This window comes from Podarcis cretensis (genome assembly GCF_951804945.1).
Source record: "Podarcis cretensis genome assembly, chromosome: 14".
NCBI lineage: Eukaryota > Metazoa > Chordata > Lepidosauria > Squamata > Lacertidae > Podarcis > Podarcis cretensis.
This window is the reverse complement of record NC_137183.1, coordinates 54,655,136-54,676,640: the sequence shown is the minus strand read 5'-3', so window position 1 is coordinate 54,676,640 and position 21,505 is coordinate 54,655,136. Positions and strand designations below refer to the sequence as shown.

General features: G+C 49.8%; 1 protein-coding gene and 1 long non-coding RNA gene across 2 annotated transcripts in view; one reads left to right on the top strand and one right to left on the bottom strand.

The window, feature by feature from the left end:
• FBXL18 (F-box and leucine rich repeat protein 18) overlaps window positions 1-21,505 on the top strand; it is a 36,393-nt gene that overhangs the window by 7,280 nt on the left and 7,608 nt on the right. Inside the window, exon 4 of the mRNA XM_079953796.1 lies at window positions 1,594-1,812. Coding sequence (XP_079809922.1) covers window positions 1,594-1,812 — 219 coding nt within the window. The remainder of the gene's footprint in view (window positions 1-1,593; window positions 1,813-21,505) is intronic.
• Window positions 2,606-6,094, bottom strand: LOC307203369. The gene is made up of 2 exons (XR_013833199.1): window positions 5,616-6,094; window positions 2,606-5,564 (listed from the first exon to the last, which is right to left on the bottom strand). It is a non-coding gene; the product is annotated as an uncharacterized lncRNA (long non-coding RNA).

Below are 21,505 nucleotides of genomic sequence, written 5' to 3'. Positions count from 1 at the left end.
TCTTCTAGTCTAACCCCCTGAGGTGCAGGAATATGCAGCTGTCCCATATAGGGATTGAATCTGTCACCTTGCTGTTATCAGCACTATGTTCTAACCAGCTGAGCTTTGCTTGCTCACATGTTGCTTTGATCACGGAGCAACAGCGAAAACTGTTTATTTGCCCCTCCCCTACATTTCCATGGTACTTATCACACGAGGAGTCCTTCCTTTGCTTCCCTTTTATTTATTTGATTTACAGTGGTACCTCGCAAGACGAAATTAATTCGTTCTGCGAGCTTTTTCGTCTTGCGATTTTTTTCGTCTTGCGAAGCACGGATTTTGGAAAAGCTTCAAAAATCACCAAAGTCTTCAAAAACCTCAAAAAAGGCTACCACACCGCGTGCTATGAGTTGCTCCTCGAAGTCAAGTCGCAACTGCACCCCCTGAATGCACGGTTTCAAGAAAAAGGAAGCAAACTTGCAAGACGTTATTGTCTTGCGAAGCAAGCCCATAGGGAAATCCGTCTTGCGAAGCAACTCAAAAAATGAAAAACTCTTTCGTCTTGCGAGCTTTTCGTCTTACGAGGCATTCGTCTTGCGAGGTACCACTGTCTTTCATAAAACTTGTTTGCCGCTTGTTTGTAGGAAACCTCAAAGCGGGTTTCCTTACTTTGGATCTCAGTGGAGAAAACGGAAGATCAGCGTTTGACACCTGAGACACTATGCTGAGTATCAAATAAGTGAATTCTTATCCCTGTGGCAGAGAGATGTCCTGAGAGGAGGGTGGAGGAAGACACCCCCCCACCCCCACCCCACACCCTGCCAGCAGATCATTTTCAATAGTGTTTTCCTCCTTTGGATTCCTGGAGCTGATCCCACTCACTCCAGGCAACTGGGAAAACAGCAGTTTACAAGCTATGGCAATGATGAGACCATCTCAGGTTGCCCTGTAAATAGATAAAAGCTCAGAAGTCAGAGCGTTGCCACAGGTTTCACCTGTCCAAGAGTCACAAAAGGGAGAGGAGTGAGGCAGGAGCAGATGCAGCCCCGTTTACAATACGCCCAGCCTCTTAACTGGAGCTTTTTGTTGGGGAATTGTCTTTCTCCTTTAAAACCCACCGATGAGTTAACTCTCCAGCTAGTTCCTTCATAGAGGTTACATCAGAGGTTTCAACTAAAATCAAATGGATTCTGCCTTCCCAAAAGCTCTGCGCTGAGCTCCACTCTGCTAAAAGCAGGGGTGTTCTTTCCTCGTCCCCTCTGGCTTTGCAAACCCTTCCCCTCCTGGAATAATAATAATAATATAATAATTTATACCTCACCCATCTGGCTGGGTTTCCCCAGCCGCTCTGGGTGGCTCCCAATGGAATATTAAAAGCACAACAAAATGTCAATAATAATAATAATAATAATTTATTATTTATACCCTGCCCATCTGGCTGGGCCTCCTCAGCCACTCTGGGCAGCTTCCAACAAAATATTAAAATACAGTAATGCATCAAACATTAAAAACTTCCCCTAAACAGGGCTGCCTTCAGGTGTAGAGCCCCCCCCCCTTGCAAGAGTTGTCCCTCCAAGGCGTGTCATTTGGCTGACCCTTGTTTTGCCTCCGCAGGCTTGAGCAGCCCTACTTCAACGCCAACGCCCAGTTCTTCCAGGCCCTGAGCCACTGCTCGTCCCTCCAGCGCCTCTGCATCATCTCCCGGAGCGGATCTCTGCAGCCGGACGCCGTGATGGCCTTCATGACCGCTTGCCTCGAGGTCATCATGTGCCACATGTTTACGGGGGAGTCTCTCACAGTTTGCAAAACCTTGCAGCAGTCCTTGATAAAGAGGTGAGTTCAGGCAGGTGATACGTTCAGACCATACCGTTACTCTGGGCAGTCCTATGTTTTTGAGGCTTAAACAGGGAACTCCAGGCTCTCCCTCCTTGGCTCAGAATGCAAAGTAAAGACATGTGAGGCTGGAAGTGCACTGAGTGACGGCATAAGTGCAACCTCATTGCCTTTGCCCGAGCTGCTCACAAAAGGTGCCAAGAGTTATGTGCTGTGACACGTCTGCCATCAAGGGCTCCCCTGTCTTCCAAGCTTGGCAGGGCAACTGAGAACCTCCCGCAAGTTTGCAGGAGCGTGAGCAGAAGAGTGTTTTTTTGTTTTATTTTTAAACTTTATTCCAAAACTGAAAAAGAATTACAAACATCAAATTCAAAATCCATATTCGTTTTGTAACATAAGCCAATTACATAGTTGACTAGATTAAAATATATCTAATTGCTATAGACTTCCCTTTGCTATATATAAATGCAACGCAATTAGAAATACTACGGTGGTACCTCAGGTTACATACGCTTCAGGTTGCAGACTCCGCTAACCCAGAAATAGTACCTCAGGTTAAGAACTTTGCTTCAGGATGAGAACAGAAATCGTGCTCCGGCGGCGCAGCGGCAGCAGGAGGCCCCATTAGCTAAAGTGGTGCTTCAGGTTAAGAACAGTTTCAGGTTAAGAACGGACCTCCGGAACAAATTAAGTACTTAACCCGAGGTACCACAGTATATTAGAAATTTTTATAAGTTCCACTATACCCCCCACTCCCCTTCACCCATGTGTGATCTCAATATTTTTTTAACTTCTTCCATCTTGTTGTGTTGTTGTAGTTTAATAATTATTCAATTCATTCTTTTATTATTTGCTTGCTTACCCCTGCACATTTTACACATTATCTATTAATATTCCAGTTCCGGAACCATATTTTTTCATGTATTCCTTCTCTCCATCCCACTCTTTAATTATTCTCTGATTTGAATGGCCTCTAATGATTGCCGTCAATTTTGCCATTTCCACAAACTCACAGGGCTTGCTTTGCCATTCTAATAATGATGGTCTTTTCTCCCCCTTCCAATTCTTTGCGATCAATATTCTGGCCGCTGCTGTTGCATAAAAGAATAATTTTTTCTTATCTCTGGGTATGTCATTAGATATTGGGCCTAACAGAAGAGCCTCTGGCTTTTTGATAAACGAAATCTTAAATAGTTTTTTCAGCGGGTGAGCAGAACCGTGTTGTGGACCTGCTTCCGCCCTCAGGCTGCTAGTTGACCATCACTTGCAGCCTCTCCCAAGCTGCCTTCCTCCAGATCGGCCTCATCCTGACCAGAGCTCCTGGGGGTTGTGGAATGGGCTCTGATTTGGGCCAGGCCGATGTCTCGGCTAAGTGGTTAGGAGATTAACTCAAGCATTTTTCTGTGTTATTTTCCAGTATAGCTATGCATGCACATCATTATAGCTGGAAATGTCTGAATTTTACTTGGTTTTTCTTTGAAGTGACAACTTTCCAGCCCTGATGACAAAGAGAGAAATTTGAAAATGTGCCTGGGTGTATAGCATCAGCTTAAGGCTCAGGTACCAGCACAGGAAATAATAACAGTGCTGGGCTTCCTACGTCAGGGAGAGTTGACATCTTGTAGCTCTTCTCAGTTTCCTGATCTATATTCTTGATCCTTCAATAGCTGAGTTCTGAATGCATTTACATGTATGTTAGTCAAACTCGTGTGCTTTTTTGCTCGCTTCACCCTCCCCTCTTTATAGTTTTATAAGGAAACCACCATATTTCCCCAGTACATATCGCAACACTTTGGATTTAATCCCTGCTCATCCCAGTGGCAGGATAGAAACGGCGTCGGCTATGAGAAGAAGGTGAAGTTTGCAGCCTTGACAGAGGGAATAGGGCTATGGCTTGATTTAAAATATATCTTAGTTGAGTGAGTTTCATCATTTAATTGACTGATTAAAAGCATTCGCAAAGTTTTGCATATAAAATCCACAGTATTTTTATAGGGGAAAATAGGCCATGAAGGCCACACGGTCGAATTATGTGGGACCCACTTCTCAGTAGGCATGCAGAAGACTGTGCTGTTGCCCCTTAAATCAGAACTGGCTTGGATGATGCAGGCATGTTGTACAGGAGAAACTGTCCCCATTCTCTTCCAAGATTGTGCTCACCTTCTGTTTTTGCAAGTGCTTGGTTTTATTTAAAAACTTTCCCAGGTAACTGAAAGTGGCATTTTAATCTATTCACAGATTCACTGTTGAAAAGTTGCCGCCCTAGCAAGCTGTCATTGTAGGCTGCAATTCTTGGGGCCGCAATAACTCCTGTAGCATAGCTAGTAGACTGACCACCCCATACCCAACTTCTTTGAAGTACTGTAAGCCCTATTGAGTTCAGTACGACTTACTCCAAGGTAAGTGTGTCGAAGACGGCAGCCAGAGCTGGGGACCAAGAAGGCTTTTCCTCTGCTGTGAATTCTGTCAGTGGCTAGAGGGTGAGAGGCTCAGCTCCACAGTGGCGGCAATATTGGGGTGGTGAGATCATTCATGTAGTTGGTAGTCTTTTGGCTTTCCCAAACCCACAATCTTGTAACATGAAAAGCAGACGATGCAATAGCTGCTCAGCAAGTGTCTCCCGTGGCCGGTCTTGGCCACTTTTTCAGCCTTACCTTGCCAAATTCACATGCAGAGTTGTTGTAGGTTGAGGTGCAGCTCCAGATGTTGACATACTCCAGCCCCCCCCAGCATCGCCAGTCATCCCTAGTGATTCTCCAACAACACCTGGAATTGCCTAACCGCATATGTAGCCTTGGTAACACCTGGAGGGCCACAGATTCCCCATCCCTGCCGTTGAAGAATAGCTTCAGCCTTGAATTCACAGCGCTTTGAACCGTCAGGAAAAGTGCTGCACAACTTTGGAACTTTTCTATTACACCCAGAAAGAACTGTGGGGTGTCTTAAATCAGCTTCAGAGGAGACTTTTCTCTGTAGAGCTGCTGCCTTCACAACCATTCTGCTTTTGGCAGTGCGGCTTTTGGGAAGCCAGCCAAGACGTGGGCTGTTAAACTCCCCGTGGTGTCAGGGGTTTCTTTTCAACAGAACCTTCTCCTGTGTCATAATTGAATTCATCTATGGGGATTTTTTCTCTCTCCCTGTAAGAACCAGAAATTCTTTCTCCAGTCTTATCGTTCTTTGCCTGTCCTATAGCTCATAGCAGAGCTGATCTAAACTTTAATATCCTTTTTCCTGTGTTGGCTTATACTGCCCAGCAACCAGATTGCAGCTGTTTTCTTCCATTTCATACAGACTTCTTCTTTTTTTAAATTTTTATTATTTACAGCACCAATACAAACAACACAACAATTTCCCTGTTGGCCTTACTTTATTCCCCTTCACTTTTTGCCATTCTGTTCTCAAAGAGGGAGAGAGAGCCCTGCTAGATCAAACCGATCCACTTGCCCTGTATTCTGTCTCCCAAATGCAGCCACCCAGATCTCTCGATGAGCTTTCAAAACTTTCAGTGTTGGTGACACACTTTTTAGACATGCATCATTTCGCGACACAGTAATTCAGTTTTACTAGCAAACCGAAGGTTAAATGAACGCCTTTCCAGCCTGCGGAGCACGGGGAGAATTTGTGCGACACACCTACACACTGCAGCCGACACACTAACGTGTCGTCACACACAGTTTGGAAAGCCCTCCTCTAGGGAGCTCACGGACAGGGTGTGATGGTGATGCTAGCTGCCCTTGTGTGTGTTTGGTCTTCTGAGGCTTTGCTGACATCCTCCTTTTCATCATCAGTACTAATTACAACACCAATTCTCCCTTGCTTGTGTTTCCAAAATGGCACCACCTATTCACAAGAGGCAGGTATCCGCAGCCTTCGGGGAACCCTCAGGTTTGCCGAAGCGTCAGAAATATTCAGGGGGCAAAGCCCTAAAGAGAGGGAAACGGCTCACTCGCCCCCTTCCAAAGGTTCCTTCTTCTGTATTCTGATCATCACCATGAGACACAACTGGCAGCTCCCAGGGGCGGGGCCTTTTCTGCGGTGGCCTCCCCCTTGGCCAACGCCCTTCTTCGTGAGATCTGCCAGGCTTTGGCACTGTGCTGTTAGGCAACTGGATAGAACAAGGAAGGTGTTTGGCTGAGTCTTTGTTATGTCAGTGCTGCTCTAGGTAGTTGTTTTAGGAATTAATTTCATTTGTTGGTTTTTGCGTGGGTCAGTTTTCTGTAGTGCATGATGTGGGAATCAGGATACTGGAGGAGGAAGGCCTTATGGTCTGAGCTGTAAGGACTCCTGCTGACTTGGTGCCCTGACTGAGTCCTCGGAAGAGAGACCCCACAGGTCCTCAAGGACCTTGAGATGCAGGTGGTTGTCTTCCAGAACCTGGGCTGAGGGTCCTCTGGCATGAGACCTTCTGAAGACCCTTGGAGCTGTCAGAGGAGAAGGTGGAGCCTCCGCTCCTCAATAACCCTGCTGGCTCCAAGAGGGCCCAGGCCAAAGAGCAAAGGCATGGCAAATGTCCAGAGACCCAGAGTCCTTGCGCTGCTTGTGCGTAAGGGATCTACTCCCGAGTAAGCGATCCCTGGAATTCCTTTCCTACCAGCAGCTGGGCTTAGGGTGTGGCATAGAGGGCTCTTGAGCCTTTTAGTTGCTGGAAATAGCACCGGCCTCCGGCTCCTTCTCCTTGCAGAACTCCCTGTGATACAGACCCTGGACAGTTTCCTGACCTTGCTTCTGCATCCCGTTGTTGTGAGCAGTGTTAGAAACTCGGATATATAAGCTAGGTGCCAAACCCTCCTTAAACCAGGGTTACAGTGGCCACAATGGAATGCCTAGCTGCAATTTTGGGGCCGGATGGCTCGAAAGTAGCATTTTCCAATGCAATTTCTGGTTCTTGAATTTCATTCTGATTGTGCAGATACAATAGAGCGGATAGAATTCTACAGGATGCGTTGTTATATTGTGAAAACAGGCAAGACCCACAGATCCCCAGGCATCTTCACTTGGTTGCAAGTGGCCGATAACCAGGTGCAGAATGGTTCACTGGGGCTCTGCTACACCTTGGGTCCCACTCTCCTGGATAAACGCTTTTACCTCCTTGGACAGAGGCCCTGGCTCTGCAGGGAACCTCCTGCAGACGCAGCCACGAAGCGAGCCTGAGAGCGCAGCCCTGCACACCTTCCTACTAGAGGCTTGAGGGGCTCTCCATTAATTTCCCCCTAGATGGAGCTGTGGCTTCGTGTTAAAAACTCCAGAACGCCTCTCCGCCCCCCCCACCCGCTAATTCTGCAGGGTATGTATTTTTCTCCACCAGCATCAGCAGCCCCTGTCGCCGCCGCTCGTTCTCCACTGCAGAAGTCACGCCAAGCAAAGAATCCCAATGACTTGCGATAACGGCACTTGCTGCACGGTGCGTTGAGCACAAGTGTTTGCAGAGGCGGCCCTCTCCCCGCCCCTCCTGCCAAACTGCTGGGAGCTGGAGGGCGGCGTTAAAAGAAACGTTTGTGTTGCAGCAAGTGTCCTTTAGGACCCCCTGCCCCCCCCACCCCCCGCCCCCAGGTACCTGTTTTATTCAGCAGAAGCACTGCAGAGACTTGTCTTTTCAAGGGCAGGGTGTTTGTGGGAGAAAGAGAGCGTGCAAGCTAGTTACACCCATGAACAATTAGCAACCGCAGCAGGCATGCCTTTAAGAAGCAGCTGACGCAGGAGAAGCTGCGGGGGGGGGGCGGCGGCTCTGACATGCCAAACGCTGGCCGTGTGAGTGTCGACTCGTGGCAAGTCATACGTGTGCATTCTGCAGAGAAGGGAAGGCAGGAGCGCTGAGAGGGCGAGCGGGATCAGCAGTCCAAATAGCGTGCCCGGTTCAATTTAACAACCTGATCTCATTATTGGGACTTGCGCTTCATTCCGCATCAGCCGAAAGGGGGGCAGCCAGCGTGGACGGCGAGGTTTTCTGTTGTAAATGGCTGGAGACCTGGGGGTGGGGTGGGGGGCTGGCTGGCTGGCTGGCTGGGACTGGATGTGGACAAGCAGGGAGGTCTAGGAAGTGGGGGGTGCTGTGGGGCTTGGAGAAAGGATAGGGAATTGGGAAGAGTGGGGTGTCAGAAGGATGTCATCAGAGCCCCTGTTGGAGCAGAGGAAAATATTTGTTTTTATTTCTTTTTGTTGTTATTTGTCTGGAAAAGATTTATAGGCTGCCTTTAAGAGCACGCTCTCTCAAGATGGTTTCCATCATGAAATATTAAAAGCGCAATATGACACAATCTAAATTATCATGCACAAGCGAAACCTTCAGTAGCAAAACACATTCCTGCTTCTCCCGCCGGAAAAAGCCCCACCTAAAATAAAGTCGCTATCCATGACCCCAGACCCTCGGCAGAGAGGGGAGGCAACCTGTAGGTAGGGCAGGATGATTGCCAATCCTGGAGAATTTGCCTGGAATGCTGGAGGACCGCTGCCAGACAGTGTAGATAAGACTGACGTAAATGGGGACTCTGTACCAGGCAGCTTCCCATTCCTAAGGGAGGGAGGGAATGTATTCATCTCCATGCATTATTCTCCTGCACCTCTGTCGGATCCCTCTGTCACCTCTCTCCAAGCCCCTAAACATCTTGGCTTTCCCTCGCAGGAGAGATTATGAGAGAGGAAGAAAAACTTTCTCCATGCCTTGAATTTCCTTCATATTCCTACCACATGGTGCAAAAGGTTTCCTCCAGTCGTGTTTTCAGGAATATTTATCCTCAGCTGGTGGGTTGAGGCCAGTCTTTCACATACTTAAAGGTGGAGTCACACAAGCACACTCACAAACACCTCCGCCTTTTTCCCCTTCATGACTTTTGTTTTAAGAGAAGGCAGAAGCTGAGACAGAAGGAATTAAATGTGGGCCTTAGAAACCTGGAGTATCCCTAAGTACCCCAAAAGCAGCAGGCGCCGCCTTTGTTTTTCAAGCTTCTCCCTGAAACCAAGAGAGCGGAGAACTTGGCCGTTTTCAAAATGAAATCTTTGCCAGGGAACTGCTGGATGTGCCATTTTAACCTTGTTGGAAATCAGATTCCACAACTTGCACTGGGATTTTAACCAGAGAGTAAACGATTCCTTTCCTTGGCATGATGGAAGCAAGAGAATCTGAGCCTAACCCCAGAGGATTGCAGCCCAGCCCTGTGATTCCAATAAACAAGGGCTGAAATCTCGCCAAGCCAGATCCAGTGTGCTTGTTCCAGGAACATATAACACTCACAGGGCATCCCCTCCAGGCTTTTGTGGCCTGCCCATCATTTCCCTATTGCTGCCTGCCATCATTCCTTGCATTTGCTGGCCTGGCAACACATAGCTGGTGTGTGTGCATGTGTGTAAGAGAGAGAGAGAGAGAGAGAGAGAGAGACTTTGGGCTGTCTTGGGGCCTGTTTTGTACAGATTTGAGGAAACGTCAGCCAGCATAAACAGATCACTAAAGGAAGTTGGTCTTGGTACGCTCCCAGGAGGTTGAAGGGCTCCTTGCTTTGCTCTGTTGTGATTGGTCCCTTGTCCTGTGGAACTCACTGCCACCGGAGGCTGTGACAGCCACCAACTTGGGTGGCCTTAAAGAGAATTAGACAACGGAGGAGAGACCTATTGATGGCTATTAGCCAGGATGGCTGTGTTCTGTCTCCATATTTGGTGGAAGTGATGCTTCTGAAGACCAGTTGCTGGAAACTGCAGAGGGGAGAGCAATACTCTTGTGCTCAAAGGCTGCTTGCAGGTTCCCCACAGGCATCTGGTCAGCTGCTGGGAGGACAGGATGCTAATCCACCTCTTTGTGGCTTACATCAGGTCAGCCTATTTCTCTGCCTTGCCCACTCTGACCGGCAGAGGCTTTCCTGGGCTTCAGGAAGAGAAGAACCTTTCTCATCGCCTGCCAAACTGGAGATGCCGGACACCAGACCTGGAAACTCCTGACTGCAAAACCAGGCGCTCAGCCATGGAGCCAAGTTCTCCCCGCTTGTGCTTGGCTCGCCTGCTGCTCTCCCGGGGTTGGCCTGAGCCTTCCTCTCTGAGCAATTATTCTGCCTTGCCCTTTGGTTGGATGCCTTGGGCAAGCCGCCGGGCCCTTCAGACTGCACGGTCATGTGGCTTTCCTTGCTCAAGGGCGGCCGAGGGAGCTGCTGGGTAAGAGCAGAGTGGAATTGCCTTCGGGTCTTTTTGCTTTCCCCTGACATGGCTGCCCTTCGTGTGCCCAGTAGTGCCATCTTTGGGGCTTCCCTGGTCTGAGTCCCAGCATGCTTGGCGAGCTCATTCTGCAGTTCCCCTGCATGCACACTGGAGAGAGAGAGAGAGAGAGAGATTATTTTTGCCATGGCATCTGAGAACCCAAGGTGGAAAGCTGTCTGCTCTTGCCTCAGCACAAGAACCAAGATCTTCCGGTTTCCAGGCCCATCCCTGTCACCGATGAGCTCTAGGATGGTCACACACCTGCTGCTTCCTGGTCTCTGTCAGAGTTGAGATACGGGAACCTGCCAAAGGAGAGCCAAGAGCCTAGACCAGGGCTAGGCAACCTGAGGCCCGGGGGCCAGATGTGGCCCAATCACCTTCTCAATCCGGCCCTCAGACGGTCCGGGAATCAGTTTGTTTTTACATGAGTTGAATGTGTGCTTTTATATAAAATGCATCTCTGGGTTATTTGTGGGGCACAGGAATTTGTTCATTTCCCCCCCCCCCCCAAAAAAAAATATAGTTCAGCCCACAGCATGGTCTGAGGGACGGTGGACCGGCCCACGGCTGAAAAAGGTTGCTGACCCTTGCTTTAGGCCATGGGTAGGCAACCTGAGGCCCGGGGGCCGGATGCGGCCCAATCGCCTTCTCAATGCGGCCCGCGGACGGTCCAGGAATCAGTGTCTTTTTACAAGAGTACAATGTGTCCGTTTATTTAAAATGCATCTCTGGGTTATTTGTGGGGCCTGCCTGATGTTTTACATGAGTAGAATGTGTGCTTTTATTTAAAATGCATCTCTGGGTTATTTGTGGGGCTTGCCTGATGTTTTACATGAGTAGAATGTGTGCTTTCATTTAAAATGCATTTGTGGGTTATTTGTGGGGCATAGGAATCCGTTCATTTTTTTTCTTTTCCAAAATATAGTCCGGGTCACCACATGGTCTGAGGGACAGTGGACCGGCCCATGACTGAAAAAGGTTGCTGAACCCTGGCCTAGACGGTCAAACCAAGAATTGGAGGTGCTCAGAGAGCATAAGAAGGGCTGCTGGATCAGGCCAATGGCCCATCTTTAGTCGAGCAGCCTGTTCTCCCAGTGGCCAACCAGGTGCCGTGGGAAACCTGCAAGCAGGATGGATCCAAGCACCAGAGCCGCTCTCCCCTCCTATGGTTTCTAGCCACTGGCATTCAGAAGCATGGCTGCCTTCAGTTGGGGAGACAGGACATAGTCATCATGGCCAGTAGCCATCCATAGCCCCCTTCTCCTCCATGAATTTGTCCAATCCTCTTTTAAAGCCATCTAAGTTGGTGACCTGTTGTTATTGTCCATGGAGTTTTTGAGTCGGCAGCTCAAAAAGCAGAGACATCACCTTGCCAACAAAGGTCCGTATAGTTAAAGCTATGGTTTTCCCAGTAGTGATGTATGGAAGTGGGAGCTGGACCATAAAGAAGGCTGATCGCCGAAGAATTGATGCTTTTGAATTCTGGTGCTGGAGGAGACTCTTGAGAGTCCCATGGACTGCAAGAAGATCAAACCTCTCCATTCTGAAGGAAATCAGCCCTGAGTGCTCACTGGAAGGACAGATCCTGAAGCTGAGGCTCCAAGACTTTAGCCACCTCAGGAGAAGAGAAGACTCCCTGGAAAAGACCCTGATGTTGGGAAAGATGGAGGGCACAAGGAGAAGGGGACGACAGAGGACGAGATGGTTGGACAGCGTTCTTGAAGCTACCAACATGAGTCTGACCAAACTGCGGGAGGCAGCGGAAGACAGGAGTGACTGGCGTGCTCTGGTCCAGGGGGTCACGAAGAGTCGGACATGACTAATCTACTAAACAACAACAAGTTGATGACCATCACTGTCTCCATCTCTGTGGAGGGAGTTCCACAGTTTACATGCTGCATGAAGAGCCTGGAGGTGAAGCTCAAGCTAGAGGAAGGTCTATTTTCCCACCGGCCAAGTCCTGACGTGGCCATGGGAGGCTACTTTACACTGAGCCAGACCACTGGTCCACCTCACTTATTGACCGCACCAGCCTTCTAGAAGTTTTGGACTACAACTCCCATCAGCCCCAGCCAGAAGGTTGACACCTCCAGGGTGGGATCTTTCTCAGCCCGACTGGGAAACACCAGAGATTGGACCTGGGATATCATGCATACAAAGTGGTGTGTTCTACCATGGAGTAACGGTCCCTCTCCAAAGGAAGGGGGAACTCTTTGCAGCCCAGGGAGATGAGTGCAGCATGGAGTTTGCCCACTCCAGCCATGGCAGTCTCTTTTGAGAGAGCTCTAGAAGCAGGGCGGACTTTGGGTCCGGACTCTGTCCCAAAGAATAGATGGAAAGTGCCTCTGGGGCAGGTGCAGAGTGCAGTTCCTCCATTGCTAGGTCAGTCATGAGAACTGCCCACGTAGCAGGGATGATGAGGCGTAGTTTTCAAATCTGGTGAAGGATATTTCCTAGGACCCTCGTACCTATGGGACCGCCTAACCCAGTATGCCCCACGGAGAGCCTCAAGGTCCAGAAATAGCAACACCCTAGAGGTCCCGGGCCCTAAGGAAGTCAGATTACCCTCAACCAGAGCCAGGGCCTTTTCAACACTGGCCCCGGCCTGGTGGAACGCTCTGCCTCATGAGACCAGGGCCCTGCAGGATCTGATTTCTTTCTGCGGGGCCTGTAAGACAAGAGTTGTTCCGCCTGGCCTTTGGCTTGGAATCAATTTTATTCCCTTCACCTCTTTCCTTTTTCCTTTCTCCTGTGATGGAACTCCTATTTGGGGACTTCCCTGGCTTTTTTCTGGCCCATGTAGGACCAGTCTGGAAAGTTAGCCTTGGTGAAGACTTGACGTTTTCATCGCCCCAAAAGCTTTTGATTTGTGTTTCCATTGAAATGAGGCTGTATTTTAATGTTTTAATGTTGTATTTTAATCTTGTTTTTAAGTTGTATTTCATTCAATTTGTTTTATATCAGGTATTAGCCGCCCTGAGCCTGGTCTTGGCTGGGGAGGGTGGGGTATGAGTAAAATTTATCATCATCATCATCATCATCATCATCATGGAAATACCAGTTTCTGGAAGCCACAGGGAGGGAGAGGGCTCTTGCGCACGGATCCTGATTGGGGCACCTGGTTGGTCACAGTGAGAACAGTGGACTAGATGGGCGTGATCCAGAAGGCTCTGCTTATGTGCTTACGTTTTCTAGACGTGCAGGCTCTGCCCATTAGCCTTTGCAATGTGGGCGCACTGGCCTGCAGAGTGAAGGGGGGCGGGCTCCCTCCTGCCTCCCCAGGTTCTCTCCTAGCTCCATCTCCTTCGCTTGCCCTCGGCAGCTCTTCCCTCCCCTCCCTGCTCCGGTGATCGCACCCTTAAAATATTTATCTTCTCTCTTCTGTCCCCCACTCCCTTTAATTGTCGTTTAGTCAAGCTGTAAATATTTAATTCTCATCTCTCTCCCCCCACCCCCAGACGGGCCTGCAGCTCATTAAGCATCGCCATCCTCTCCTCCTCCTCTTCTCTGAAATGCCCCCTCTTGTCCTGCAGCTTGTATGTAAGTCGGCCTTTTATTCCGTGGCATTTGGCCTTGGACGCCAAAGCACAGGTGTGAGAGTCTCTGGATTTGGCGTGATTTCCAATCTGAGCAGGCAGGTGGGGACTTCTGCCTCTTCTCTGCAGATCCTGGAGAAAACTGGATAGTGGTTTTGCGCTCACGCAAAACATGTCCCGGGACTTGTGCATTCCTCGCTGCTTGCTCCTGAGTAGGTCCAAGTGTGGCTGCAGCTGAAGTCAGCGGGCATCTGGGCCGCTGGAAGCATTTGCTGGAGTTGGCGGGTGGTTGAGTGGGGGAAGCAAGAGGTCCATGCTCACTTCCTGGGAGTCTTGTTAGTTCTGTGCTTTTTGCTGACCATTCTTGGGGCACCAGAGGATTTGCCAGAAGTCATGCCCGCAGCCAGAGAAGGATCCAGGGCTGGCCAAGGTCACAGTCTAAGCCGGCTGGGTGAGGAGAGAGGCAAGTCAGAGCAGTCCAGGGTCAAGGTTGGCAGAGGAAGTGCCCAGAGCCTAGGCTTCGCTCCAGCCGCTCTTTGGGGGGATTTTGAGTGGGAATTGATGGAGCCACACCCCAGCTGACCCCCACCCCTGGAGGTCTCCTTGAGAGGAGGGTCTTACTCCTGAGGCATCCTTGCAGTGGTGAAAGCAGCTCGGGCTTCTGGGGCAGCGTGGATCTGGGCCCATGACCTTATTGTTATGATGTGTCCGGGGAGACGGGGGCAATTGGCAGGCCCCCAGCTGGCTCCAGCCCACCGGCCGGCAGCCGGGCGAACTCCTGTTCTCGGAACAGCATCTAAACTGCGACTCAAGCCTCAGAGACCTTTAGGGACTGAGCACGCAAGCCAGCAGAGATAAGAACGCTTTGCAACAGAAGTAGCGGACAGAGGCATATGTAAGCGTATTTACAAGCATTTGGAGCCTCTGGAGTCTGCTTGCCTCCCCCCGCTCTGCCGCCCTACAGCTGGGGGGGGGAGGCAGCGAGTGGACCATTTGGGCAGCACGGAGCCTGCGCGCACACAATCCACCACGTCTCTCCCAGGAGAGACGCATGGCTTGGGTGCAGTGCAGGTGCCACGGTGAGTGGTGGATTGTGCAGTGGCACGCGGGGCGGACTGCACCTATCACACCCGCCTTCCTCTGGCCCCTGCAGCCTGGCCTGGAGAGCCCTTCTCTAGATGGGCTGGCTTCCCAGCTGGCATTGACAGCACCAGCCTGGGCAGCCTCGATGCCAGGGGCTTGCCCTGGGTGTGGGAAGCCCCTCCTCAGCCTTTTTGCAGGATCCGGGCTCCTCAGTCCTGGACAGAGCCAGACAAGGCTTGGTGTGAGTCCCATGCCTGAAATGTGCCTGACACTGTGCCTGTGGTCTTAGGGATGTTGTCAGACTCCTTCTCCCATCACCCCTTTTCCCTGTCCACTTTGACTTTTTATATATATAAATTTTTATTAGTTTCTTTAACATAACATTTTCAGCAGTAATTAAACATATTTTTACATCTTATTCCATTTTTTTTACTTCCATCAGTCCTGTCTGAAAATTTTCCAATCTAATCTCTTAGTATGCATTTCTTATTTTCCCTGTTACATTTAAAACTCATAACCAATATCTCTATCTTTTTCTACTTTGTAGCACTTCATATTTCCTCCTTACAAAACTTCTTGTAGTCCCACTAGCGTAATTTGTTGGTTACAGTTGCTCTTCAAATAATTCATATACTTCTTCCAGTCTTCTGTGAATCTCTGGTCCCGCAGGTTTCGAATCCTTCCTGTCATTTTGTCCAATTCCGCATAGTCCATTATTTTCGTCTGCCATTCTTCTTTCATTGGAATTTCTTCTTGCTTCCATTTCTGGGCTACCAATACTCTTGCCGCTGTTGTTGCATATAAAAACAATTTAACATCTTGCCAGGAGGCAGGTTTCCAATCCCTTTTCTATCCAGTGGCAGACCTTGTGCTGGTTCTGTTTGAAACATGCGTGCCTTGTGTTAGGTGAAATAAGTGTTATGTGTATGTTTTTTAAAGGGCGGTGGTGGGGAGATGAAAGGGCTGCCTTCCTGGCGCTCGGGGGAGGTTGGCAGTTTGGGGGTGCAGCATCAGCCTTGGCGGCCCCCCTCCACAACCAGCTTCCCAGACGGAGAGAAGAAGAAGAAGAAGAGTTTGGATTTGATATCCCGCCTTTCACTCCCTTTAAGGAGTCTCAAAGCAGCTAACATTCTCCTTTCCCTTCCTCCCCCACAACAAACACTCTGTGAGGTGAGTGGGGCTGAGAGACTTCAAAGAAGTGTGACTGTCCCAAGGTCACCCAGCAGCTGCATGTGGAGGAGCAGGGAAGCGAATCCGGTTCCCCAGATCACGAGGCTACCGCTCTTAACCACTACACCACGCTGGCAGGAACTGTAGCACACCCTTCAGCGTCAGAGCAGGCAGCTGCTCTCTGGACTCAGCTGATTCCCAGGGCCAAGAGGATTCTGGGATGCAGCGCAGCCTTCCCAGGGCAGCCGGCTGTTCTGTTTTCACCCGGGGAGCAGGGAAAGGATCCTGGTCCGCCAGGCTTGCGGCTGCATCACTGCGAGGCCTGAGAGCAGCCGTAGCTCAGCTGCAGAGCATCGGCCTTGCAAGCAGAAGGTCCCGGGTTCCAAACCCGACCAGTTAGGGCCGGGACAGACACTCTCCCTGAAGCCCCAGAAGTTTAGGCAGGGCTGCACTAGGTGGACCAAAGGGTTGTGTAACGCAGGAGCATCTTGTGTTCTTCCAGGGTAAACAATGGTCCTTGAACAGTATTTCATTTAAAACTTACTTCTCTGCTGTGCCCCCCTTTCCCTTGCCTGCCTCCACCCTCCTTTCCCCCCCCCTTCCTGACCTTGAGAAGGCTCCTGCCCTCCTCCTCCTCCTCCTCCTCCTCGGTCGCTGCTTGCTTGCCGTGTGCCAGCGGCTGATGCGGCTGCCAAACCCCTCTTTGCTAGCCTAAGCATGTCTGCTGGCTGGGTCCCCGCCTCCGATTGCGGAAGGCTTAATGTATCGCTGGTGTAGTGAATCATTTAAGATCTCGTTCCAGCTTTCATTGTCTGTTTGGCTTCCTGCTCTCTTGGAACCCTCGAGTAAGGCTGTCACTTTGAATTAATAATAAAGGCTGGCGGGGGGGGGGAGAGGGCTCCTCCTTGGCTTGCGTTACTCGAGAGCGCAGACGGGCACTTGTTGAACTGCGGCTGTTGGGGGTGCGGTGGGGGCCGGTACTTGCTAACTTCCACTTTCAGTAGTGGGGAGGGCGACACACACACACACACACACACACACACAGCAGGTTGTTAGGTAATCAAAGGGTCCTGCAGAGGGAGTCACCTGCCTTATTTAATTTGCTTGGCTCATTTATTTATTTGATTTTTACCCTGCCGCTCATCTCCAGAGAGCTCCAGGGTGGTGCAAGGGGTTCACTGCTCCAGAATATAGCCGCAATGGGGGGCGGAAACTGCGCATAATTTGAGATTTCGACAAGGGCGGGAGCCTCCAGACACTTTTTATATCATTTTGGCATTCCTTTATTACATACACAACGGAACAGTCATGTTCATGACATGCCGTGCCACAAGCCTGGCAGATCTGGAACGATGCCTGATAACCAGATAGCGCTAATATCCTTCACTTGGACTTTTGTTATTTTAACCCACGTGTGACGGCACTCGTTCTGTGTGCCTATTTTAGGGTTGTTGTCATTATTATTATCTTATTATGTATTAAATTTGCATGCTGCCCTTCATCCGTAGGTCTCAGGGCAGTTCACAACATAAAAATACAGGATAAAAATTTTAAAATTCCTTCCAGTAGCACCTTTGAGACCAGCTAAGTTTGTTACTGGTATGAGCTTTTGTGTGCATGCACACTTCTTCAGATACACTGAAACAGAAGTCACCGGACCCTTATATATAGAGAGAGGGTGGGGAGGGGTATTACTCAGAAGGGTGGTGGGAGATGGGTGATTGGCTGATAGGTGTGGTAAACTTGTTCACGACTGTTAACAACTGCAATTGGTCTTACAGGAAAAAGCAAGGGGTGAGATGGCTAAAAATGTCTCTATTCAGACCAGTTCTCTTCATGGTTTTAAGTTTGGTAATAAGTTGCAATTCAGCAACTTTTCTTTCCCGTCTATTTCTGAAATTCTTTTGTAGTAAGACAGCTACTTTGAGATCTTGTATAGAATGTCCTGGGAGATTGAAGTGTTCTCCTGCTGGTTTCTCTGTCTTGTGATTCCTGATGTCAGATTTATGTCCATTTATCCTTTGGCATGGGGTTGGGCCTGTTTGTCCAATATAGAGAGCTGAAGGGCACTGTTGGCATGTAACTAGGATAAAAAAAGAAACAAATGCATAATAAAAACAGGAGCAGGCCCAATTTCATATTTTTGTTTTCATTTGTTGTTATAACTGTTCTCTCTGTTTTATATAAATTGAAACTGAAACATTTTACAAGGAAAAAAAACGAGAGGCAGTGAGTGGCCCAAGGTCGCCCCAGCGCATTTCATGGCCAAGTTGGGATCTGAATCCTCGTCTCTCCCAGGTCCTAGGCTGGCACTCAAACCACTTCACCACCGAGGGCTTATCTATTCAGGTGTGTTTCTAAAGCAGGCATAGGCAAACTCCAGCCCTCCAGATGTTTTGGGACTACAACGCCCATCATCCCTAGCTAACAGGACCAGTGGTCAGGGATGATGGGAGTTGTAGTCCCAAAACAGCTGGAGGGCCGAGTTTGCCTATGCCTGGTCTAAAGCTTCTGTATTCATCATGCTCTCGTGTATGGCCCTTGTCTAATAATAATAATAATAATAATAATAATAATAATAATAATAATACTTTATTATTTATACTCCACCCATGTAGCTGGGTTTCCCCAGCCACTCTGGTCGGCTTCCAGCACAATATTAAAGTACAGTAATGCATCAAACATTAAAAGTTTCCCTAAACAGGGCTGCCTTCAGATGTCTTGTAAAAGTCAGATAGTTGTTTATTTCCTTGACATCTGATGGGAGGGTGTTCCACAGGGCGGGTGCCACCACCGAGAAGGCCCTCTGCCTGGTTCCCTGTAGCCTCACTTCTCGCAGGGAAGGAACTGCCAGAAGGCCCTTGGCGCTGGACCTTAATGTCTGGGCTGAACGATGGGGGTGGAGATGCTCCTTCGGGTATACTGGGCCGAGGCCATTTAGGGCTTTAAATGTCAGCACCAACACTTTGAATTGTGGTCCGAAAGGGGGCACAAGGTGCCTGCCTCTAGCAGGGCAAAACATTTGCTGGAGCAGGTGAGTGTGAATGGTTAAAGAGCCACCCCTGGCTCCATCCCTCATCCACAGCTCCAGTTTTAAGGACTGCTGAAGAGAGCAGCTGCTGCAGCTCCCCTGACTGGAAGACGTCTCCAAAAGGTCTAGCACCCCCTTGCTCTGCGCATATGCCTGCGCTGTGTCGTGGCCGAGGGTTGCCATGATATGCGTTCCAATCCCAGTTTGGCCATGAAGCGCAGCAGCTCACTGGGGGCCAGTCTTGTGTCCACTACCCAGTGGGGCGGCTTTGAGGATAAACTGCAAAGTTGCAGGGGGAAAGCCGTGTGCATCTCTTGCAAGAAGGGCAGGCGGGTAGCTTTTTTTAAGGAAAACCCTCAAATTTCACACTGGTGTACAGAAACCCAGATTCTGCAACCGATGCCTTGAAGCTGCATTTCAGGTTTTTGCAAATACTTCTGATCGAGACTGTGGCGGACGACAGGAAGTGTTTTAGAGAGTGACCTCTGCCATTTGTACTGGATCGGTTTCGGTTGTTGTGATCCAAGGGCGCAGACAAGCTGCGTGAAGAAGCGCAGTGTTTGTTTTTAAATGCGTGTCATCCATCTTGAAGAGGTGGCGCTGCACCCCCTCCTTAAGAGGACCTCCCTGGACCCAGAAGCATCAAACAGCTTCCACGCAGTGGCAGATATCCCCCTCTTGGGGCAAGGGGCTTGAGAGGATGGGGCAGTCTGGCTTCAGGCATACTTTGAAGAAACTGAATGTCTGGCTCCATTGCAATCTGACTTCAGGCAATGAAACTGCCTTAGTTGCCCTGGTTCATGGCTTTTGTCAGAAGTGAGATAGTTAGAGAGTGGCCCTGCCCTTTCTGCTTGGCCTTTCAATGGCTTTTGATACCATTGACTATGGCGTCCTCTTGGAGCAGCTCAAGGAGTTTGGTGTTTGTGCTTCTGTGGTCTTTCCCCCACCTTCAGGGCTCTTCCCTTGCAGTAGATGTGGGAAGCCACTACTTGGCGCCGTGGGAGCTTCTCCATGGTGTCCCACAGAATTCCTTCTTGCTCCCCACGCTATTTAACATCTACAAGAAGCCTCCGGGAGCTGTCACCAAGAGATTTGGAGGTAGGTGTCACCCATATGCAGATGACATCCAGCTCTGTGTGATGGCCTGGGACTGGGGCTCAGACTCGGAACCAGAGGAGACTCATTCTGCACCGGATCCTTTGCCTCAGGCATCATCTGAACCAAGTCTAGGCCCTGATCCTGAGGAGTCCCAGTCTGCACAGGTTCCCCTGCAGCAAACCCCAGCTGGGCCGAGTCAGGGGCCTGAGCCTGCCCTGGCTCCAGATGCGGGGATTCCTTCGTTGCCTCCAGCTGGGCCATCACTTACAGCTGCTTCACTACCGGTTGGGTCAGGGGAGGCTGAGGCGGCCTCTGGGTCTAGTAACCCACCGACGTCTCCCAAGCTGCAGAGACTCAGGTCTGAGAGAAGGAGAGACTTGAGTTCTCGCAGGAGGAGTGCTCGCCTTTGGGTGAGACAGGGAGGTGAGTCACCGGGGGATCAGGACCGGCCGCTACCCCGACAAAGATAAAAGGCTTTCGGACCCTGCCCCAGGTTGCGGGAGCAACGTTGCTGTTTATAATAATAATAATAATAATAATAATAATAATAATAATAATAATAATAATTTATTATTTATACCCCGCCCATCTGGCTGGGCCTCCCCAGCCACTCTGGGCGGCTTCCATAAAAACCAAAAATACAGTAAAATATCACACGTTAAAAACTTCCCTGAACAGGGCTGCCTTAAGATGTCTTCTGAATGTCAGGTAGTTGTTTATCGCTTTGACATCTGCTGGAAGAGCATTCCACAGGGCGGGCGCCACTACCGAGAAGGCCCTCTGCCTGGTTCCCTGTAGCTTTACTTCTCACAATGAGGGAACCGCCAGAAGGCCCTCGGCGCTGGACCTCAGTGTCCGGGCAGAATGATGGGGGTGGAGACGCTCCTTCAGGTCTACTGGACCGAGGCCGTTTAGGGCTTTAAAGGTCAGCACCAACACTTTGAATTGTGCTCGGAAACGTACTGGGAGCCAATGTAGGTCTTTCAAGACCGGTGTTATATGGTCTCGGCGGCTGCCCCCAGTCACCAGTCTAGCTGCCGCATTCTGGATTAATTGTAGTTTCAATTGTAGTTTGCTAGATCCTGCCTGAGACCCTGTCCTTGTCCTTGCCTGGTTTCCTGCCTCGTGTCCGGCCTTGGCCCTGTCAGACTGACTCCTTTGGGGCACAGATGGCTTGGCTATGGTTCGCCCACACTGCTGACTTCCAGACTGGATTATTGCAACATGCTCTGTGTGGGGCTGCCCTTGAAGACAACTGCCTCCTCCTTCCCTGTAGACCTTCTTGGATGTTAAGATTAGCAGAGGGGAGGCCGTCTTGGTAATTCAGAAATTGGGGGGGGGGGAATCTGGGATGCTTAGTTAAGTGTGCAGCCTTGCCAGGCCTCTAGTCTGCTCCTGGGTGTTTCTGAGCCCTCTGCACATGACACCCACCTGTTAGCAAGCTTTTCTCCACAACCGTAGCATAGAGAGTGTTTCGAAAGTGATGCAGATGCCTTTGACAATCCCCAACAGGAACGAGAGATCAAAACTTGATGCAGTTCTCAAAGCACTGCATCTGTGCTGTCCTCAGAAACATGCCAAGGGCACTTCCAAACCC